General features: G+C 33.2%; 2 protein-coding genes across 2 annotated transcripts; one reads left to right on the forward strand and one right to left on the reverse strand.

The window, feature by feature from the left end:
• The first annotated feature begins 12,457 nt into the window (after positions 1 to 12,457).
• Positions 12,458 to 14,622, forward strand: LOC132046801 (lysine-rich arabinogalactan protein 18). The gene is made up of 2 exons (XM_059437556.1): positions 12,458 to 13,165; positions 14,266 to 14,622. The coding sequence occupies exons 1-2, from the start codon at positions 12,554 to 12,556 to the stop codon at positions 14,338 to 14,340; spliced, it is 687 nt and encodes a 228-aa protein (XP_059293539.1). The 5' UTR covers positions 12,458 to 12,553; the 3' UTR covers positions 14,341 to 14,622.
• Positions 14,623 to 15,826: 1,204 nt separating this feature from the next.
• On the reverse strand, positions 15,827 to 19,503 carry LOC132046802 (metal transporter Nramp3.1). Its single transcript, XM_059437557.1, has 4 exons — positions 18,842 to 19,503; positions 17,994 to 18,130; positions 17,232 to 17,884; positions 15,827 to 16,296 (listed from the first exon to the last, which is right to left on the reverse strand). The coding sequence occupies exons 1-4, from the start codon at positions 19,369 to 19,371 to the stop codon at positions 16,081 to 16,083; spliced, it is 1,536 nt and encodes a 511-aa protein (XP_059293540.1). The 5' UTR covers positions 19,372 to 19,503; the 3' UTR covers positions 15,827 to 16,080.
• Positions 19,504 to 22,895: the final 3,392 nt, after the last annotated feature.

Here is a 22,895-nt window from a genome sequence, read left to right on the forward strand (position 1 = left end):
TGAGAACGTCATGGATTGGATGTTTGACAAAAAAATAATATTAATAAATATAATTCCATACATTATTCAAATTTGAACATTTTTTAAGTGAAAAATAAACAATATTCCTTGAAAGCAAATAACTTAAAATTGAAAATATAACCTAAATTCAAAATCCAAAAGAAAAAGTTCAACATAATCTTATGTCAAATTCCAACATTACATAAGTAAGTTAATATTTTAAAACTAAAATTTAGATATTCAAAAGAAACTGAAAATATAAGTCTATAACCCCATTCACAACGAAATTTTACTTTAATAACGTTTTATATGTCAATCATTCTTTAAAAAAGGTTATAAAATATTAGAATAATAAACGGTTATGCTAAATGAATAAAATAAAATAAAAAAACAAAACCAATCACATAAATTGGGAATTAAAAGAAAGAAAATGAAAAATAAATAATATAAAAGAAAAAATACATTTTAAAAAATAAAAATAATAAAAAAGTAAAAATAAAATTTTGATTCAAAGTTAGAAATAAAAAAATATTAAAAATCAAAAAATTAAAATAAGAGAAATAATTTGATAAAAATAAAGGAAATAAACTCAACAAAATAGTACGTGGGGTTGGGGTAGCTTCTTCCCTGTGTCTTGTCAATTAATTCTCTTCCCTATAACGGCTAGAAAAAACGAGATCGGCTTTGTCTTATTAAAAGATAGTGTAGATTTTTCCATACAAAACGCCATGCTTTATTCTTTTTTTATCCCCCTATATTAGTATGGTAAAAGATTAAACAGAGTTGGGCAATGGTGGGTACCCTTCTGCCAATCTTACAAATGGATATAAACAAATGAAGGACACAGACAACAACTATTGGATTCACGCGAATGCCATTAGGAGGTTGTTGGATGCCCATCATATCAATCATTATTCACACACACCTACTATCCATTCTGTAAATTAGTACTAGTAATATATGCCTCTTATTTCTAATTTTCTCCTTTTTCCTCTTTGTATCCAATTCTTTAAATTAGTACTAGTAATATATGCCTCTTATTTCTAATTTTCTCCTTTTTCCTCTTTGTATCCAATTCTTTTACTATTGGGTGAGTTGTCTATTTCTTTCCTTCGTTGTAGCTATTTTCTGCTCGATTCCAATGTAATCAAACCAAAAGCGTTAGCTAGGCCAACTCTAAGAATGATTGTTCTTTTTCTTAGTACCATCTCATATTCGGAACTTGGCTCATTCGGTTAATGATTTTTGTTATGCATCCAAAATCTAAGATTAAAAAGGATACTCTAATCCAATCCACCATATACTTCATTTAAGAAAAAAATACTCGATATTAAAAATCTTTATTTTCAGGACTTGAATCCAAATCTAAATTATAAATGGATACTCTAATCCATTCCACCATATACTTCATTGTTGAATGGTACTAGTGGGTGCTTTATCCTCCCGCTTTACGAGTCTTGATATAAAATTATCTGTTCACAGTGAAATGGCTTATCCTCCTGACGACGTAAATTTAAATTTAGTCAAGCCTCACCATGAGTATCAAACACCAAGTAGAAAAACAAAAAATGACAAGGTGACATTCAAAGTTTTTGTAGAGCTTTTCTATTATTTATTTTTTTGTGAAGTTTCCGACGAATAAGGCAGTTGGCGGTGGGTGTTGAGGATTCAACGGTGACCTTTTAGTGGAGGAACACATGGTATAGAATAGGCGCATAGAAGTTTCAGCTTGTAATGGGCTGCTGAAGGCAAATTAGATGAGAGAATGGCTAATTGGAGTAACAAGTTGATTGTTGGGCTAATTTTGGTAAACTATATGTCCAATGGACACTCAGCTTACTTTTCCTTTTTTTATACCCTTTTGAAACAACGAAGAGTTTAAATAAGACCAAATTTAGGTTTCTCAATACAAGAAAAAAAATTAAAATATGACGCATAATCTCACTAAATATAATAAAATAAATAAGTCGCACTTTTCAGTTTTCACTATTTACTACTATATATAAGAGGCTAGGAAGCAGTTGTCAGTCGACATGCCGGCTTCCTAGCTGAGGGTATTTTTGGTATTTCAAGATTTCAACGCTTTAAGACCGTTGTACCAAATTGCTTTATAAAGATACCTATGTACAATCGGACAAGAAAGCCAGTATACGCTGGCTTAATTACTCCTGTTCAGCCGAAAAGTGTACTTCAACTTTTTGTATATGTGGGCCCCATTCTTTTCGTAGTTGAGACTTCTCTTTGCATTCGCTGGAGTTCTCCTGTAAATTTGTGGATCCCATTACAACAATACATTTTATACTTTCAGTAGTATTCCAATCTTCACTGATTGCATTTGTACACTTAAAAAAATATATGTAAATTTTTATGAAACTTCATCTTAAATAGAAGTATTTCTATATCAATAAGCGTGTTCAGAGTTTAAATAAATATCAATAAAGTATATATTTAGATTTTAGTAATATCTTTAAAATTGCCGAAGATATAATAGAGTAAACATATGATTTTTAAAAGATAACAAAATGTAGGGAACCATAACTTGCAAACATTAGATAGAAATTTTAAAAATTACATGCACAAGATTTATAATTCTATAATACTAAATATTGGTTATTTTATTAATATAAATTTAAAATTTCTTAAAAAGTTAATCATCAATTTCAATATTTTAATCATTAATATCAATTTTCAATAATTCTATAATACTAGATATCGGTTAGAGGTCTTTGTCATTGGGCCCAAGCCCAATGAATCTACCGGCCTTAACAACCGCAAAGTGATCTTTTTTTTTTTTTTTTTTTCGCGCGGATAGTCCTTCTTTTTGGGTGGTCTTTAATTTTTATCCTTTGCCTAATACCTCGAGGTTCTGGGTTCGAATTCAGCTGAGTAAAAAAAAAAAAAAAAAAAAAGGAATTTAGCAAGGCAGAGGTTTGAATTCGCAAGGCAGAGTTTTGCCTTCAAAACTCTGCCTAAACCTTAAGGTAGAGTTTGAACCTCTGACTAAAGCATGCAAAACTCTGCCTAGCGATTTTTTTTAAAAAAATGTGACCGAGCAGGGGTTCGAACCCAAAACCAAGGAATTCTAACGAAGGACAAAAATTAAAGACCACCCCAAAATAAGGGCATTCCTGCGAATTGCCCAAAAGTCATTGCTTGGATTTTTATTAAAAAAAATATACTGTATAAGATCAAGTTCTTACTGTATATGATCACGTTTATAATGAATATTTGAAAGATTCTAGGCATCAAATTCAAAACCTTAGGGCTACTGGTAAAACTTTTATAAAAGATGAGAGACAAGTATACTATTCTCTAACCCCTCTTGTACCACCTCGTGCATTCGGGCTAAGATTTAACTCATAAGACGAGGGTATAATGAACCCAATATGAGTATTGTAGAAAGGGCAAAGTAAAGTCAGAAGCTACCCTACGGAGTATATTTTCAAGTGAGTTTGCACCAAGTCTCACTTAAAGTGAGTATACGGAAAAATCTATATGGAATTTGAAAAAACTTTTAGAAAGTTGTAAATCTTTGAAATACCTTCCTAACGGTATATTATGGAGGTCAAACAAACATATGTACAAAAAGTTATGTCCGTTTTACTAAAAAACGTTTCGCTCAATTTACTTGCATTTATCGTCGTAAATTTTTGCCCAAAAATCACAAACACTGTTACTAATTTATGGTAGGATTTACGGGCCGTAAAATGGGCCTAAAGTGAACGTAAAATAGGTCCGAAAACAATTTTAAAACTTCGTTTTAAGGCCTTTTCGCTTCATTCTTCACATCCGCAAGCCCTAGAACGACCCCTCTCTCTTCTCCTCATCCTCATACATCAAGGTAAGTCCCTCCCATGTATTCCCAATTGAATTTTAATGATTATACATAAATTCTAAGCGAAATCCTATGTTAACAACCTAGGATTTTTCAGAAAACCCATCTCAAGGTTCAAAATTCAAGATTTTGGAATTCTTCTTCAAAGATTCAGACTTTTCTCAAGTTTTTGAAGCAATTAAGGTATGTAGAGTTTTTATCTACATATGGGAACATCATTGTTCTTCCCCATGCCTGACGCCACGTTCTTCCGTGATTATACGAAAGCTCATAAAAAACCAGCGTTCCAGACATGTTCATGATAACCGTAAGTACATGTACCATGATATACCATATTTGTATTAATAATTCGTTATTGTGTTCTTGATATTCCATTTTGGTTATTGAGAATCTGTCTATAATCCATGAAAACTCATACTTTGCATTCCATGGGTTCTTAAATGCAGGATATGAACCGTTATGCTTATTTTCATGAAAATCCTACATGTCTCCTTGTTTTCATACAAGAATATTATGTAATTATATATTCACGCTATATTATACTTACAATTTATGTCAACAAATCGTGTTTAACAAAACCATGGGCTCAGATGCCACCTATTTTCATGTTCATATTTTTAGAAATTGCACAGATTACCAAGAAGGCTCAGATAGCCTGAAACTAGGCTTGCCACCGTAAGGATCGCTCCGCCCAATTAGGACGATTCCTTCATGTTTTATTGAGTAGATCATTTCATGTCATGTTTATGTCTCATACCCCTGGCAAGGTATGAGATTGCTCTGCTGGTCGGGCCAGGTACCAGACTCCACGTACCTACGTGGTGATTTATGTTGTCGGTTATATTAATGCTCTCCCTACTAAAAATGCTTTTACTCGTGTCAGATGATATTTATGTTCACAGCATATGGATACAATTTCAGTTTCAGTTATATTATTTTCATGTGTCATGCTTATTTCGTTAGTTGCTTTACATACCAGTACAATTCGAATGTACTGACGTCCCCTTTTATTTGTCTGCGGGCCTGCATTTCACGATGCAGATTTACAGGACGACGGCTCAGCACGTATCAGCTTTTGGTGAGCCCTATTCTATTCGGGTTGTTATCTCTATTTATGCTTATTTCAGTTATGCTTTAAAGGTATGCGGGGGGGGGGGGCTGTCCCGCTAAATGCTTTTTCAAACTCATGTTAGATGTTTCATTGACTAGTCAGTTATGTTATGTCAGATATTCAGAGTCGTATAGCCATTTTGGCTCAGTATTATCATGTTTATTCATCCTATTTTCGATTCACGTTTAAACAAGCATTTCCATTTCCATTACGAGATTCCATGATTATTCAGATTATCCATGTTTTAAAGTGTATTCCGTATTAGTTCTTGTCCATGTTGATTCATTAAGCCATGTGGTCCGCTCGGTCACATACAGCAAGGCACCGAGTGCCGTGTTACGCCCAGACTATGGTTCAAGGCGTGACACCTCTAGTGCGTGTAACCCAGCTATAGTGTGAATAGAGAGATAAATTAGGCTTAACAAGTTAATGAGTGTTTGATATGTTACTGATTTGATGAGCTAAATTGAGTAACAAGAGGAAGCCGAGAGCAGGTCATTCCCATCGGCCAACTGATAGAAATAGACAAACTATCAAAGATATTCATGTTACTTCAACTGCACTAGTTCCATTAGCCGAGCTAAGAGAAAGAAGATCAGAGCGATGGAACGTGAAAAGAGAATATATGTGCAAATGAACTCGCGGAAGTTTTGCTCTGAATCATATAAAAAAAAAAAAAGAGCATTCAATCCAAAACTTTAAAATTATAATCGGAGTGGACCCATAACGTACCATTTAAACTTCTTTATAAACCGTTTCACAATTACCGATGAGAGTTGTGTATAGCATTCTCTAACAATATAAAGGTAAGTTGTTAAATCTCCATGGCAAAGAAATTCAATTATCAACTTGTAATGTTTGAAAATAAGATGGTCAGCAAGCTATTTATTTTTTATTTTACATCATATTAAACGAACGTTGAGATTATATTTCTCTTCAGTAGCTATAGTGGGACAGTAGCTAAGTAACCCTGATTCATGCACTCATATAAAGTTTCTTAGTTTCTCGAATCGATGGAATAATATAAACATTTTATCCTTAATTAACGCTAGTCTCTTCACAAAACAAAAACAAAACAAAACAAAACAAAAAAAACTATCAAATGAAAAAAAATCCAGTGTAAAATCACAAACCTTAAAGGAGTAATATTCTACCAGACAAACCTAAGGATAAATCAGGTCCATAGAGAGAAAAATGTGTGAGATAAGCATGTAATCGCATAATATTGAAGTTCGAATGAAGTAAAGTTTAAAGTTTCATAACTCTCAATCGCATTACATTCATTATTTTTGTATTAAAATAAAAATATAAAAAAAAGAGTAGAAACTTTTTGCATAAATATACTTGTAGATTGCAGGTGCAGGCAAAGGAAAGCCAAGTTTATGACTGGAACAATTAGAATAAGGCCCTTGAGTGAGACAGAAGGGATATGGTTATTCATTCTCTAGTTGCTTTCTTCCTCAGCAAGCTCAAGGAACTTAAACAATTAACGTGCCACGTCGCGTATATTTTTCCAAAAGATTGCAGAAGCAAGTACTTTATATAAAGAGGAACAGATGGAAGGACTTGATTTCGGCGGAGATAAAAATAGAGTAAGAGTTTGACATGTGTCTATCTATTACTCCCTCCGTCTCATAATAAGTGTCGCCTTAGCCAAATTTTTTTATCCCATAATAAGTGTCATCTTACGGAACCAGAGAAAAGGACATAATGGTCCCTTAACTATGCACTTAACAGTTTTGGTCTTTTAAGTTTGCCATAAGTTAACAAAAGTAATCCCTTAATTATGAGGATTGGTTAAAAATAGTCCCTTAAGTATGCACTTAACAGTTTTGATCCTTTAAGTTCGCCAAAAGTTAACATTTTAGTTTCCGATAAAATATTCATCGAACTCCATTTGTTAGATTTGACGAGAACTATAAAAAATAAAAAAAATTAGCGAGAACTCACATTTATAGGTACACATTACTAAAGAACAGACCAAATACCTCGGGACAAAACTGACGGACATTAGTCCGTTATAGAGAAATACCAAGGAAAAACCAACAAACTTGATAATGCAAGAAAATAGTGTCTTGGAACACAAAGACCGATGGACTCTGTCAATTAAACCGAGAGAGTCCATTGGTTAAGTAAAATACACCAAACTTTAGAAATAAATTAGAAATAACAGAAACTACAAAAGTTATCACTACTAAAAACAAGCGAAAAAATGATGGACGGAAACCGATGGATAAAATCGAGGGACACAATTTTTTTTAAAATTTTTTTATTGTTTTTTACGAAAACCAACGGCCGTCCGTTCAGTTATTTTCAAGGAAAAATGCGTGGAAACTTTTTTTTTTTAAAGAATCACTACAATGGAAGTATTTATTTTTATACCAAGTTTTCAGTAAAAACGTATTTACTTAGCCTATGGGCTCCCTCGGTTTTAATCGACAGAGTCTGTCGGTTTTTGTGTTTCGAGACACTATCTTCTGACATTATCAAGTCTTTAGGTTTTTCCTTATAACCAACTGACGTCCGTCAGTTTTATCCCGAGTTATTTGGTCTTTTTCTTTAGTAATGTGTGCCTCTAAATGTGAGTTCTCGCTAAATTTTTTTTCATAGTTCTCATCAAATCTAACAAACAGGGTGATGAATATTTGTCAGGGACTAAAAGTGTTAACTTTTGGTGAACTTAAAGGACCAAAACTGTTAAGTGCATACTTAAGGGACTATTTTTAACCAACCCTCATAGTTAAGGGATCATTTTGTTAACTTGTGGCAAACTTAAAGGACCAAAACGGTTAAATGCATAGTTAAGGGATTATTTTGAACCTACTCTCATAGTTAAGGTACCATTTACGTCTTTTTCTGGACATAAATTAACTTGTTTTTTTCAATTCTACCTTTAGACAATAAAGTACTCCCTCCGTCCCATAATAAGTGTCACCCTAGCCAAAAACACGCATATTAAGAAAGCAATAATGTAATATGAAGTTTACCAAATTACGCCTATATAATAAAAATAAATTACTTTTCCTCTTGATTAAAGCATGCACAAGTAGCGAATCTTTTGACATTGAGAATCTAACAATACTAAGTTACTATGTGGCTTTTCCAATCATTATTTAGATGTTACTTTAACTTGTCTTTTTGTCTAAGGATAAAATTGGAAAAAACTAGCCAATTTATGTCTTGGTTTCCTAAGGTGACACTTATTATGAAATAAATTTTTTGGCTAAGGTGACACTAATTATGGGACGGAGGGAGAATGTATAAATGATGATTGAAAAAAGCGTTACATCAGAACTGGACACGATTCCCAACGTCAAAAGACATTTTGTGTGTGCTCTAATCAAAATGTAAAACTAATTTATTTTTATTATATAGGGATAATTTGGTAAACTTTACATTATATTATTAATTTCTTAATATGCGTGTTTTTGAATAAGGTGATACTTATTATAGGACGGAAGGAATACTACCACTATCCTATTTTTGGATCGCTTCTCAATATTTGATGCGATTAGGTAATATTGTTTTATAAAAGTTTCAATATATATATATATTTAAGTATTTTTATTCTCAAAACAACTTCAACTTCTCATTTTATATTCAATGACAAATTCTTGTATTCACATAAATTAATGTTATGAATTATAATATGTTTGAGACCATAAGTATCAAAAGTTTTATAGTCGCACAATATTTTATCAAGATCACAAATTTTAAAATTCTTCATGTCTTTCTTAAACTTTGTGCCAATTAAATTATGCCACGACTCATGAATTGAAACTGAGAGTGCTATCAATATTATGCTTTATTTTTCGGTTTCTAACTTTTTACGTTAAGCCTCTTTAGTTGCGAATTGCTTGAGGAAAAAAAATGATAAGTTCGCTAGGAAGGAAAGAAAAATATTATTGAGCTGGCAAAATATAATTTCCGGCGAAGGAAGGACCATTCGTATCAACCAAATTAGCTCAGCTCATATGAAAACCAAAAAATAAAAAAAACATTGGTAGACAGTTTTACAATTCATACAGAATAGGGATCTAAGAAATCTCAATTACGCACACCGACTTTCACCTTATCGCATGTAGGGCTCAAATCCCCACGTTATAATTTCTTCCCTCATTTTCCCTTTCCTTACCTCCTATGTAATAAAATAATTTAAAAAAAAAACAATTCATACAGAAGTTATTTAGGGAAAGTACGTAAATACATAAGTTACTTCCAAAATTTATTCGAAAGTACACTTTTTTTTCTGTCACATCATCACTTAGTGACACTAATTCCACTTTTCACAAGAATAGTGAATAAGAAGTAATCCGTAAAATTAAAGTGTATAACTAACTTTTTCGGATAAATTTTAAAAACAATTTGTGTATTTTCTTTGTAAAGTCAGAACAAAGCTATGAGTAGTTGATTTAATCGATTGCATAGTTCTATTGATTGCGACACATAATAAGCACTCCATTGTATTATATTGAAGATGGTCTTAGCCAGTGAGAACAATTATTACTACCACTATTGGTCCATAATAATTGCGCGTCTATTACAACGGAAAAAAAAAAAAAAAAGGTCAAATCAATCGCATGTGACTTTACCCAAAAAAAAAAGACTTAAAAGGAACCTTCTTATCATGTACTGTAACAAGAAAAAATAAACTTATATACATCCATAATTTAACATATGTTACACTATTATATATTTTAGTCCATAATACGGATTAGTTACTATTGTGTTAAATTTGCAATTTGTTTCGCATAAAAAAAATCTGATAGTATGTAATCTGTTCGCGGAAATAAACTCAACAAAATAGGAGGTGCGGGTGGGGTAGCTTCTTCTCTGTGTCGTTGTCAATTTAATTATCTTCCCCATAACGGCTAGAAAAACGAGATAGGCCATGTCTTATTAAAACAAAACGTAATGTAGATTTTTCCATACAAAACGCCATGCTTTGTTCTTTTTTTATCCCCCCATATAGTACTAGTCAGAGTATTAAACAGAATTGGGCAATGGTCAGTACAAATGGATATAAACAAATGAACGGCGCAGCTGATTCTTTACAGCAACTATTGGATTCACGGGAATGCCATTAGGAGTTTCCTGGAAGCCCATTATATCAACGGAAAAGGGTCAAATATACCCCTGTACTATTGGAAAAGGGTCAAATATATCCCTAATTATACTTTGGGTCCAAATATACCCCTGGTTATCTTTGTGCTCAAATATACCCTAGTTATCTTTCTACTTCTAATATACCCCTCGTTTTAATGAAGGAACATGTGTCATCATCCTATTGATCTATTTTAAATTATCTCTTAATTAATTAAAATTCAACCCATAACCCGATATCCATTAAAATATTCATATCCACACCCAGTATTCAATTAAAATGAAAGTTTTGCTCCCCCTTCTTCTGCTTTGCAGATTAAATGCCTTGGAGCAGATTAAATATGGTAATAGTGGGACCATCCAATTCACCATTGAAATTGAATTTAATATTGATTGAGAATAAATAACACAATAGCATAGTAAATGCAGAAAGCTAAGAACTTTGTCGCAATGAAGAAAAGAAACCAATTTTGATGGAGGATAAAGAAAATAATAGCATAGTAAATTCATAAAGTTGAAAATTTTGTTCAAGCTGAAAATATTGAATAGGAAAAAAGTCCATCCGATTGATAATAAACAACACAGTAGCATAGTAAAAGGAGAGAGCTGAAAGATTTGCTGAAGTGGAAGAAGAATTAGATTTTGATTGATGGAAAAAAAGCAAAAGTATAGCAAAATGCAAATGCATAAAGATGAAAGCTTTGATGAAATGGACCGGTGGCGAAGGAGGAGCAAGATTTCATTTTAATTGGATACTGGGTATGGGTATGGATTTTTTTATTAGATACCGAGTTATGAGTTGGATTTTTATTGATTAAGGGACATTTTAAAATAGGCCAACAGGATGATACACGTGTCTCTCGCGTTAAAATAGTGGATATCCTAATCTAAAAGATAACAACAATGTACGTATATTTAGACTCAAACTATAACTATGCAAAGATATTTGACTCTTTTCCGATAGTACAGGAGTATATTTGGCCCTTTTCCGTTATATCAATCATTATTTACACCTACTATTCCATTCTACATGTACATTACTCGTAATAAATATATGCCTCCTATTTCTTATTTTCTCCTTTTTTCCTCTTTGGATCCAATTCTTTTACTATTGGGTTAGTTGTTTATTTCTTTCCTTCATTGTATTTAGCTATCTTTTGCTCGATTCCAACGGAATCAAACCAAAAGCATTTAAGCCAGGCCAACTGTGAGAATGATTGTTCTTTTTCTTAACCATCTCATATTCAGAATTTTCTCATTCGAATAATTCAGACTTTTACCGTGTAGGACTTATTTAAGAAGAAAATACTCGATATTAAACAAGAAAAATTGATCCAATTTATCGTAATCGATTAATTAACATGTTGCTTAACCGTATTCTGAAACATGAAGAAAAAAATCATTAGCGAGATTTTTTTGATTATTTTAGGGCTTGAATCCAAAATCTAAGTTAAAAAGGGATACTAATCCATCCCACCATATATTTCATTGTAGAATAGTACTGGTGGGTGCTTTACCCTCCCGCTTCACGAGCCTTGAATATGAAGTTGTCTTTGTTAAGGTGCGTTTTACGTGCCGATGTAAATTTAAATTTCGTCGAGTTTTAATGTGAGTACCGGATGAGTAGAAAAAAAAAAAGATGATGACATTCAGACAGTTTTTGTAGAACTTTTCGATGAACATTTTTGTGAAGTTTCTCGAGAAAAATTTTCAGCAAAAATAAGACTCATTGTTGACTATAAGAAATTTTATTTCACAATAAAAATTGTTGTGTGATAATTAAGATATCTTCACCTTCAACGCAATTTCAAATTTGTGTCTAAAAAGAAAAAGCTTTTTCATAGGGAACTTCTTCTGCTTTCCCCTTTAATGAATCTAAATTAATTGGAACTCCAAATGAGTACTTGAATAACATAAGAAACCAAAAATTAATTGTTTCATTTTCAAAAAGATTTCTTAAGTCAGGAAAAATAATTTGAAGCAAAAGTAGCTCCACCGTAAGGGTCCTACCTTTGTCGGTGGAATGAGAGTCCAGCTAACCAATTTCTTGTAATTCTTTTCCACAATCATCGCTCTTGGTTTGCTCGTGACCCAATGGGTCCCATATCTAGCCATGTTCCAGCTGTGAGCTTTGCCCTCAATCGAAGACACCAAATCACACCTCCAGGCTCCAGCTAAAGAAATCACCTATACTCCGCATAACCCAATACACCTGACGTGGGTGAGCCCATTACCTAATCACATGGCCTATTGGGCCCACATTTTGCTAAATCCAGCCTGTTTAATTGCCACACCAACATGGTTAATTTTGTATTTTTTTGCATGGCCCCACCCAGATGTCGACCCTCCTCTAGCCGTTATGCCTTTGTTCCACATCTTAACTTTGCCTACTTATATGCACTTAACTTCACTCTCGTTAAGCCACAATTACAAGCTTTCCTCTTCTCATTACTCTCTTTTTTACTCTCTATTTTCTCTTGATTTTATTACAAAGAATAGAAGCCATGGATAGGAAATATTTATGTTTAATGTCAATTTTGTGCATTGTAGTGGCCGGTGTCACGGGTCAGACACCTGCAGCAGCACCAGCCAAAGCACCCGTAGGTGCTAAGGCTAGTACTTCACCAGCTGCTGCCCCCACTAAGCCCAAAACTCCTGCTCCTGCTACAGCACCAGCCTCGGCCCCACCAACAGCTGTTTCAGTTGCTCCAGTAACCGCACCAGCTGCTGCTCCCACTACACCTGTTGTTAAAGCACCAGTATCAGCACCACCAGCTAAAACACCAACAAGTTCCCCACCTGCTAAAGCACCCGCTAGTTCTCCACCAGTGGCTTCACCAGTGCAATCTCCACCAGCACCAGCTCCAGTGGCAGCAACACCACCAGCTGTTGCTTCTGCTCCACCGGCTGCAGTTCCAGTTGCAGCACCTGTTGCTGCCGAGACAGTACCAGCACCAGCTCCTAGCAAGAGCAAGGGAAAGAAGAAGGGAAAGAAACACAATGCATCTTCACCAGCACCTTCTCCTGATATGATGAGCCCACCTGCACCTCCTACTGAAGCTCCTGGACCTAATGGACTTGGCTCTGACTCTCCCAGCCCATCTCTTAACGATGAGGTACATAATCTCATAAAATTCTCTCTTTTTTCTTAGAGTTTTAATCTTCTTTTTGCTGTCTAATACATGATGGATCTTTAGTGCGCATCCAGATCTAGTAATATATGCAACGAATTCATAATCTAGTAGGAGTATTAGCTTATCTGCATTTTCGTAATGCGGGATAAATAGGATTTACGCTAATTGTATACCGAGGCGGAGCTAAAGTTTTGTTTGCCAAAATTCAATAGCTCGGGTACATTCTATATTTATGTTAAGAAATTTACGTAATATGTATATACTCCTATCAATTATTTAAAACCTTGTAAGCTATTTGTAGAATTTAGAATTCATAAACTGAAATTTATGAATCCGGCTTTGATTAAATAATTTAACGGGTAATAAAGTTCCATCTTTATATTAATTAGTTGTTATAGATAAGCATATAGGTGCATTGGAGAAAATTGACAATTTACTGCTGCATGCTAATTGTATGAATATGGTGCCGTAACGTATGTTTGCATTGTCGGTGGCAAGTGATGTAAGTCAATTAGATTATCAGAAGACATTAACGTTTTACAGCTGCAAAATATGGTCTTTTTCAAGGTCGCCTATGTCAGTTGTACATGATGATGACATATGAAGATGCAACTTTAGTTTTTTCAGCATGGTACCCTTCACAGATTTGCACATTGACTTGATTTCAATTTTCAAGTGCCTGTTAAGTATTTCTGTATTAGGCAACCCAGTGCACAATAGCATATGGTGTCGGTGGAAAGTCATAAATAATGCATAGATCTGTTGAGGTTTATAATAGCTGACTTCCACGGTGCAGCCAAAGGTTCTTCTGATCTTCTTTAATTGTAGTGTTCACTTCAGACCAAACAGTAATAGATTCGATAAAGAAACATTAAAGGTCACTAAGCACGAGGCAACTCAATGGTAGGGTCGGGTCAATCAATGCACATGCACGGCTTGTACTGGTCATTTACATTACTAAAATGGATACCGATTTTATATAAAACTTTAATATTATCATTCAAAAATATATTGTCGATCTGATTTTTTATTTTCTAAAGAACTGAAAATAAAGATTTTAACATATTGTGGATCTAATGCAGAGTGGAGCAGAGAAATTGAAGATGCTCGGAAGTTTGGTAGCTGGATGTGCTGTGATGAGCTGGCTCTTGTTCTAGAGAGGCTGTCATTTCATTTTTTTAAACATATTTTGTCCAGTATTTTATCATTTTGATATTCACATGTATAATTTATCTTTTGGTTATTTCTGGCGCTTTATGGTCATGGGGTCCTCATTTAGATCCGCTTAGATTTGGCCACATTGGCTCCTTTTTATATTCTTTCGTGGAGTGTAAGGGTAGAGATTTGTACTAGTCTTCACTACTATACTCCTTTTGGACTATTTTCTTCATCTCCCCCACTTTCTTCCATTATATAAATTTCATTTGTTTATTTGTCGATTTCTGATGTCTCCATTTGATTACTGCCTCCATTAATGCACTTGGACATGATTATTTATCAATTAACTATTATCCAGTCTTATCACGTTACGGTTTCCAAATTTCAACTTTGAAATAGTAGTTAACCACAGCAGCAATCATCTAAGTCATTCGAGTTTGGTTAACTACTCTCTCCGTTCACTTTTATTTGTTCATTTTGGATTTTTCACGTTATTTAAGAAATAATAAATGAGTACATAATTTACCAATGTAGCCATATTAATTGGTGCATATTCTCATTGAATTTCAAAAATAATTTGAAGTGAGTAATTAAACTATAGGTAAACAGAAAAAAAAAATTATATACTAAAAGTGATAAATAAAAGAGAAAATCTATTTTTAAATATCGGATAAGTAAAAAAGTGAACGGAGAGTAGTGATAACTCTTAAAACTTGTGAAAGAGTCAAAACTCAAAAGCATTAAAAGTAGCTGTGTCATTGTAATTGAATTAATCAAAAAATACACTAAAGTAACTTATTGATTACTTGATGCATAAGAAATAAAACTTTAATTATTTAACCAGCAACGTATCTTGTACGTATCAACTTTATCGTGCGATGACGAAAAATAAGAAGCTTCAAACAAAAATCTTTTACATTCGGTTGAGGAAAGAGGATCAAATACAACTCTATCATGATTCTTGAATTTAACAATACGTTTCCCCTTCATTATGTAGAGTTCAATTCCAAAATATACTACGTAATATATTTTGGAATTGCTCCTTTGACAAAGATTTATCAGTTCGAATTCAAATACTACAGAACCCGTAATATATTTTGGAATCGCTCCGCTGACAAATATTTCTTGTAGATACCACCACAATTGACTCACATATAACTACAATTCTTGGCCCAATTGAAGGAACTGAATGCAAGAAAATAACGAAATCCCAAGGAGAAAAAGGAAAGAATTCCTCCTGAACAGAATTCCCAAGCTCAAGATTGAGACGGGCAGATTAAGGAGAACAAAAGTGGGATTGTTTATTCCACAAAAATCCAAAACTGCCGGTCAATACAAGTGTGGGCTTATTTTTTAAGAGAAGGAATTATTACAAGCTCTAACTAATTTTCCTACCAGCGTTATGCTACTAACTAAAATCACTGTCTCAAATAGGCCCGTAACACTAAGATACCCAAAGACAAGTGATGTAATCACAGCAACTCCAATCACAGCAACTCCAAACACACATAACATAGTCCAATCCAAAAGGCTAGTGTACATGCTTTTCGTTTTCCTTGTTAGAAGGTAATAAGTAACCATTGATCAATGATATACAAAAACCTTGTTGAGCTGCAGTCACACTTTCAGCTTGGCAAATTCGACATGTTAACAGAGCAAGCACTAGCTATTACGAAGCTAATATTGAAGCAGAGACTCAAAGGGTACAGCATGATCTCAGCTTTCTGCCAATAACATTATCAATTATCTATGCTCGTGATACTCTTGTTTTTTACAAAACAATTGGGGAAGGTAATTTCCCGCAAAATGAGGTATACAATAAAAGCAACGTATGCACCCGTAAATGCAAAAACAACAGATGTAAACAACACCCCACTGACTGCAGAAGATAAGGAGTCCATTAAAAGATAGCCATTAATCAGCATAACCAGCGCAGCCACAAGCCATGATGTCACCTAAAAAGAACAAAAGAAACATAAGATGTAAGCAGTATAAGAACCATCAAGCATGCAAAATTGGATCACAGTGAAACTACAGTCCCCTAACAAAAGTACAATTCTAAGAGACAATGATAAGCTTGGAGGGATTATGTCTAATGAAGCACGTTAGATTAAGATTTTATCACTTATTCTGAAAGCTGATAAAATTAATAGGCTATGATCTCAATCTTCATAACTACGCCTATAGCAGTTCCTTGAAATTTATTCGTTCAATCGAATCAAGTGATCGAGACAAAAGTAAATGTAGGAGTTTTGATCTTCTCGGACAAGTAAGAATCTAAAAACTAAAATGATGTCAATCAGACAATTCCCACATTGTACTGCACTTGCTGATACTCTATAAAGGTTAGCAAAAAGACGGCATACAATTAGACAAATACCAGTAGGAAGAAGGTTCTCCAAGTCCTAAAATCTATAAACAACACAAAATTTTCGACAAAATATACCAGTAGATTCTGTCAATGTCCAAGTGTATTTGGATTTCATTAACTGGAAAACATTTGGATTATCTCGCAACTTTAGTGGTAGAAATGCATCATTTCAAAAACAAATCTAAGAGTGGAACAAAAGGCACCTCTAACTTCAATCCGTTGACCACATCTAAATTAGAAGCACTCATTCAAAACTGAAACATAATTATAGTATTCCTTATCTTTTAATCAAAAAATTATAGTATTTGGTGTGACGAAATAATTTAAGGATCAGGAAACTTGATAATTTAAAGATTAACAAATTCTGATCCCCAGACCTGTTGTGGAAATGATGACTGTTTATGAAAGATATCTCTAATATTTTTGGATAGATTCCAAATTCAAGAGGAAAAGGATAGGAATTATGATTTGTGAGAATATCAGTTCACTTGAGCAGAACGTTTGAAGATAACAACATACCTTCAGAGTAGAGCCAATCTTGAAAACACCCATGATTTCTTCTCTGGATACAAGACAAAGAAGGGGGATCAGGGCAAAAGGGATTTGGACAGACTGAAGAACATTAAGCCACTCGTTGAGAACATCTAATGATTTCTCAGAGGTGTCAAAAGCAAGAGCAACGATCAGAGTTGGGAGGATAGCACAACTTCTTGTTATTAACGCTCTCTGCCATTTTTTCAACCTCATGTGCAGAAAACCTCCCATTATAAATTGCCCAGCATAAGTGCCAGTTATAGTGCTACTTTGTCCAGCAGCCAGTAATCCAATAGCCCAGATAGAAAGGATGGGGAACACTCCCCCACCATACTTTTCCTGAAGATATTGACCAGCATTTTCTAGGCCAATGCTATTGGCTATTTCACTACCATAAAATGACTTTGCAAACACTGTTGTAACAAACAGATTGATAATGAATGAAACTGCCAAGGCAACTGTCGACTCTATGGAGTAGTATTTAAGTGCTTCTCGAACTCTGCCAGTCTTATGGTGGTCAATGTCTCTGGACTGCACTAGAGCAGAATGAAGATACACATTGTGAGGCATGACAACACACCCTACAATTCCAACTGCCTGCTTTATTGTCTTGGAGCTTAGTCTTGGAACCACCATACCTACAATTAGTCAGAAGACTTTAAGGCCATGGATAAAAAAATGGTTTATGATTTGGAAACTTAATAAGTGGAAGATCTTAATTTATTTTTTTGTGCTGCATTTTCTCACCAACAAGAAGTTCAACCCCATTAGGTTTCGTTTCTCCAAACATCCACGCAAATGAGACCGCCATAACTGCAATAAGGATGCCAAAGAGTGCTTCCAGCTTCCTCACTCCATAGTTTTCAAGAAATAAGAATACAAAGCTGCATAAGAAAAAGGATTGGAAAGGTGGGTCATGAGCTCAATAGGGAATTAAACAACAACAACATATCCGGTGTAATACCACAAGTGGGGTGTGAGGAGGGCAAGATGTGCAGACCTTACCCCTACCTTTGTAGTAAGGTTATTAAACAGTTAGATAAACTGTTATTATGCTTCTTCATTCAAAGAAAAAATGCTAACAGTTTTTTAATTAAAGATAAAGAAAAGGAATGACACAGGATTCCCAAGTCTGGATAATATAGAATGCAACCCTGGGTGTAGACGACTATTTAAAATTAAAAAAAAGAGTCAATCATTCAACTATACTTCAATCCAAACTAATTGTGTCAGCCATATGAATCCTCTTTATCCATCCCACTGACCATTATAAAAAAAAAAAAATGAGAAAACTATTCTCTTATGTATCACTATTTAATTATTTGACCTGGAAAAATTAAAACCGTATCTTCTCCTCCGTCTTCTACTTCTCCATTAATTATATTTAAGTATAAACAAGTAACCGTGATAAACTACAGAATGAAAAGAGGCAACAAACAGAGCCCTTTCGTTAATCAAAAGCTGAAATGAATTACAATATGTTATTATTAAGACACTTAAGAAGTTAAACATCAAAGCTTTCAAAATATCTAATCGATAAAAAACCAGAGGTCGAATTCAAAAAGGATAACAAGAGAGAAGAAAAAAGAAGATACCAATCAAGAGCAGTAATGACAACACCAGACCAAAGAGGCAAGAACCCACGACTCAAAATCTTGATAGCAATAGCACTACCAATAACCTCTTGGATATCAGCCCCAATAAGAGCCAATTCAGTCATGATCCACAAAAGCAACCTAGCCCATTTAGGATATTCATCTCTACAAAGCTCAGCCAAATGTCTAGACGTAGCCACACCCAAACGAGCCGCCAAAAGCTGAACAAGCAACCCAATAGCCGTAGCCCAAAATAGTAACCATAACAGTGAATACCCAGCAATAGCACCAGCCTGAAGATCTCCTTCAAGATTTCCTGGATCCAAAAAGGCAATACTCATCAAGAAACCAGGCCCAGTAAAAGCCCATAGTTTTTTCCAGGAAAAAGGAGGTGTTTTTGTGAAATCTTCATCGTCAGGTTCGTTGAATCCGATAATATGGACTTTGTCGGAATATTCATAGGCTGTTTCTTCTTCCTCGAGTAATCTGTTAGCCAACAATTGTTGCTGTTCTTCATCGTGTGGAGGCATTTTTACACACAATATATATTTTTATAAAAGAAGATTTAGCGGTTAAAAGTAACAGGTGGGTTCGGTTAGTGGGGAAGTGATGCTCTTTATAGTGGTTGGCTGGTGGCTTTGGATCTTTTCTGGTTTTTCTTTTCACACGATAAGACGAATTTCTTTTCTATTGCACCTATTTTCTTTCCAAGGAAATGAAAAGGATAGTTCCTTATATTTATGAGCAGTTTTAGTCCTTTACATTTATTAAAATGAATTTTTTTTATTTCCGATAAATATTTAACAAACATCATATAATCAGAAAAATTCCATAAAATCTAACAAGCTATTCTTACTCAATCTATTTTATCATCATGACAAATAGTTTTGACGTTTTCTCTAAGATTGTGCTTGTAATTATTTTTTGTTTTTTTCCTTGCTTATTATTGAACTTATAGCACAAGAAGCGGACACCTAGATTAGTCTCTGTTCTTTATATTTGTGATGAATCTCCGTTGATTGAGGACTGCGCTTCGACAACATTGAAGAATTTATTTACGAAAGGGTATCTTCCAGAGATGAGTAGTAAGTAGAAACACTGTCCAAATTACAGTTACATTCTCCAAATTCCTATTCCTAATTTTGTAATGAGACAACATAAGTAGCTTTCATTTTATTACTATAAAAAATAATGATGAAATCCGATTCATCTCTTTCGGAGCGAGCCGCTGGAAATGTGATGTAAGATTGAAACGAATTCACCGGGACCGGGTGTGTTGACGACACTTATGATGTGGACATTTATACAAGCCAATCTTATAAAGATTAATTATGGTGTTACTGTTTCATGACACATCTACGATACCAGGATGAATTTAGTTATATTAGCATGCTTAGCATATAAAAATTAAACTGATATCAAAAGATAATAAACCTCTCTATAATCAAGATTTGTCCGAAAAAACTTTCTAACCGCTATAAATATGTTGCTATTATTAACGATTGGCTATTCATGTTTAGATCTCATTTAGTTGTTATAAACAAAAACATGCAAAATGTTATTTTTCTGCAATTTTTATGTTATTAGTTTCTATAAACGTGTCCCGCACATTATTCCCTTTCAACTATTATAAAGATTATACCTAAAGATAATAAATTTTCTTTTATTTCTTTGTACCTAAAATATTTATTCTATAACTCTTGCCCAACGTCATCTTTCTGGCGAACAAAACCTTAATAATTTTTGGTAGCTGGTTAAATGCGTTCTCTAGCTTCATTAATATTTACTGTATCTTTTAATTTTTGCTACCTGTTTTGATTTAATAAAAGGAGAAGAAATGTCTGATCATTGAATATGTTAACAATGTTATGTTAGTAAACGTTTGATCGTTGAGTATGCTATGTTAGCCTATAATTTGTCTACCATTCATACTTATAAAATTGATCAACACCTTATTTTTTCTTGCTTTTTTTTTTTCTTCTGTTTTTTCCTTTGTAAATTAATTATTTATGTTGGTATACCTTATGGTGTTGTTTGTCAAAATGGAATGATATCTCGTATATCATATTTTTAAATAATTGACATCCTAATTCAGCACTTGAATTTGGAAAAGGAGCGATGCTATTAGGCTAATGTCAAAAGTACGGAGGATATTTTCTTATTTAAACATGATGATATCAAAGATTTTTTAATAGTAATTAGATTGGGTTTCAAATTTCAGAAGTAGTGTTTTTTCAAAACACTATCTTCAAGTGGGACAAGTTTCTTATTCACCAAAATAGACAATAAAAATATGATAGAATTAGAATAAAAGGGTATAAAAGTGGTTCAATATTTGAAGGATATTTTGTTCAACCAACATTTATATTCATGCTTTTAAAATACTAGTCTCTATTAACGTGTAGTAGCACGTTATTCTTATACAATTACAATCATAGTAAAAATGTTAAATAATATTATTTAAAATTATATACATTTATTTCATGAGTTACAAAAACATTTAAGTTTAAATTTTCTATTTTACACTTAATAAAATGATTATCAACAAATTGGAGAAGGTACATCCATGAATTTAAAAAAAAAATAGAAAAGTAGTAGACATGATTTTTTTAGTTTAATTATTTAACATTTGAAATTCTATGGCTAATTTTATTCAGATAATGCTCCCTCCGGATCAAAAAGAGCGTCCACTTAGTCATTTGCACATCCCTTAAAAAAATACTAACTTTTAGGCAAAAATAGGTAATTTGACTAAACTACCCCTAATTAAATAGGTATTGAGATTGGTTACTCAACACTTAATAAGCGCAAATCTAAAAAAAATAAGGTTAATTTTCTCTTGATTTGATAAGTGAACACTCTTTTTAAACCAGAAAATAAGGGCTACGTGAACACTTTTTGAACCGTAAGGAGTAGACAAGAGTTAGATGGATTAGTATGATGAGATAGTATTTTTCAGGTTCGGGAGTTAGAATAGACCTAGAGTTAGATGGATTAGACATAGTCCATTGGTGTATTGTAAAATCTCACTTGATCAATGAATTCCAACAAAAAACACGTACATAGGCAATAGTAAAAAAGCTAAGAACCACGTAACTTAAATAAAGTTTAGAGCAGTAATTTTCATAATTTCAATGAATAACAGATATCCAAGCAATAGTAAAAAATTAAGTCATCATAAGTCATAATTTCAGTGGACACCAAAAGTAAGTCTGACAAAATTAGTCACAATAATATTAACACGTATAATTTACCTTGACATCATCGTAAGTCATAACAGATAAAACATATTGAATTTTATAACATGTGCAGCCACCGTCTATGACAAGGAAGAGAATGCAGGAGATAGAAATTTAACAAAGTTGTATCGATCCCAGATTGTCATTTCACGAAGATAAAACATCTAGAGTACGTATTAGACGAGCTATTTATTTTCAAGAGAGAGAATGTATCAAAAGTCAATTAGAGCTATGGTTAATGACTGATTATAATTTCAACGGAGAAAAAATAGGAGTGGATAATAAAATTAAAGTTGTATTTAATGATCTTTTATTTATTATAAAGAACTTTTACAATTTTGGACGTAATGTTCATAGGATAATTAAATTTCTAAGAGTATAAAAGTCGTTCAATATTTAAAAGATATTTTGGTCAATCAACATTTATATTTATACTTTTAAAATAATATAGATAAACGAAAACAAAATACTTGTTTGTTTTAAAATCTCAATTGATTTTCACATTTCATTATTGAAAATTGAGAAGACTAATAAATTACTACTAAATTCATAATTTGTTTTGTATTGATAAAGAATTAAAATCTAAGGAACATATGCATTTAAAAATTTATTGTAAATTTAAATATAATAAGTTTGACGTAAGAATTTTACAATTGTAGATTGTTTCGTAAATTCTAATCTCTTAGTGATAATATAACACTTGAAATGTCGAAGATTTTTGTCCAAACTTTCAGCAAAAGATAATTCAATAGCTTTTCCTTAAAGATGGTCTAAGAGTTCAACAATTGACTCTTCTATCTCACCGGAAGTAGCAG

The sequence above is a fragment of the Lycium ferocissimum genome, chromosome 2, assembly GCF_029784015.1.
Source record: "Lycium ferocissimum isolate CSIRO_LF1 chromosome 2, AGI_CSIRO_Lferr_CH_V1, whole genome shotgun sequence".
In the NCBI taxonomy this organism is placed as follows: Eukaryota; Viridiplantae; Streptophyta; class Magnoliopsida; order Solanales; family Solanaceae; genus Lycium; species Lycium ferocissimum.

Coding starts and splice junctions, on each gene's coding strand:
- LOC132046801 (XM_059437556.1), top strand. CDS start 12,554: ATGGATAGGAAATATTTATGTTTAATGTCAATTTTGTGCATTGTAGTG. Junction 13,166..14,265: donor GCCCATCTCTTAACGATGAG/GTACATAATCTC, acceptor GATCTAATGCAG/AGTGGAGCAGAGAAATTGAA.
- LOC132046802 (XM_059437557.1), bottom strand. CDS start 19,371: ATGCCTCCACACGATGAAGAACAGCAACAATTGTTGGCTAACAGATTA. Junction 17,885..17,993: donor TGGGGTTGAACTTCTTGTTG/GTGAGAAAATGC, acceptor GACTAATTGTAG/GTATGGTGGTTCCAAGACTA. Junction 16,297..17,231: donor AGATTGGCTCTACTCTGAAG/GTATGTTGTTAT, acceptor TGTTCTTTTTAG/GTGACATCATGGCTTGTGGC.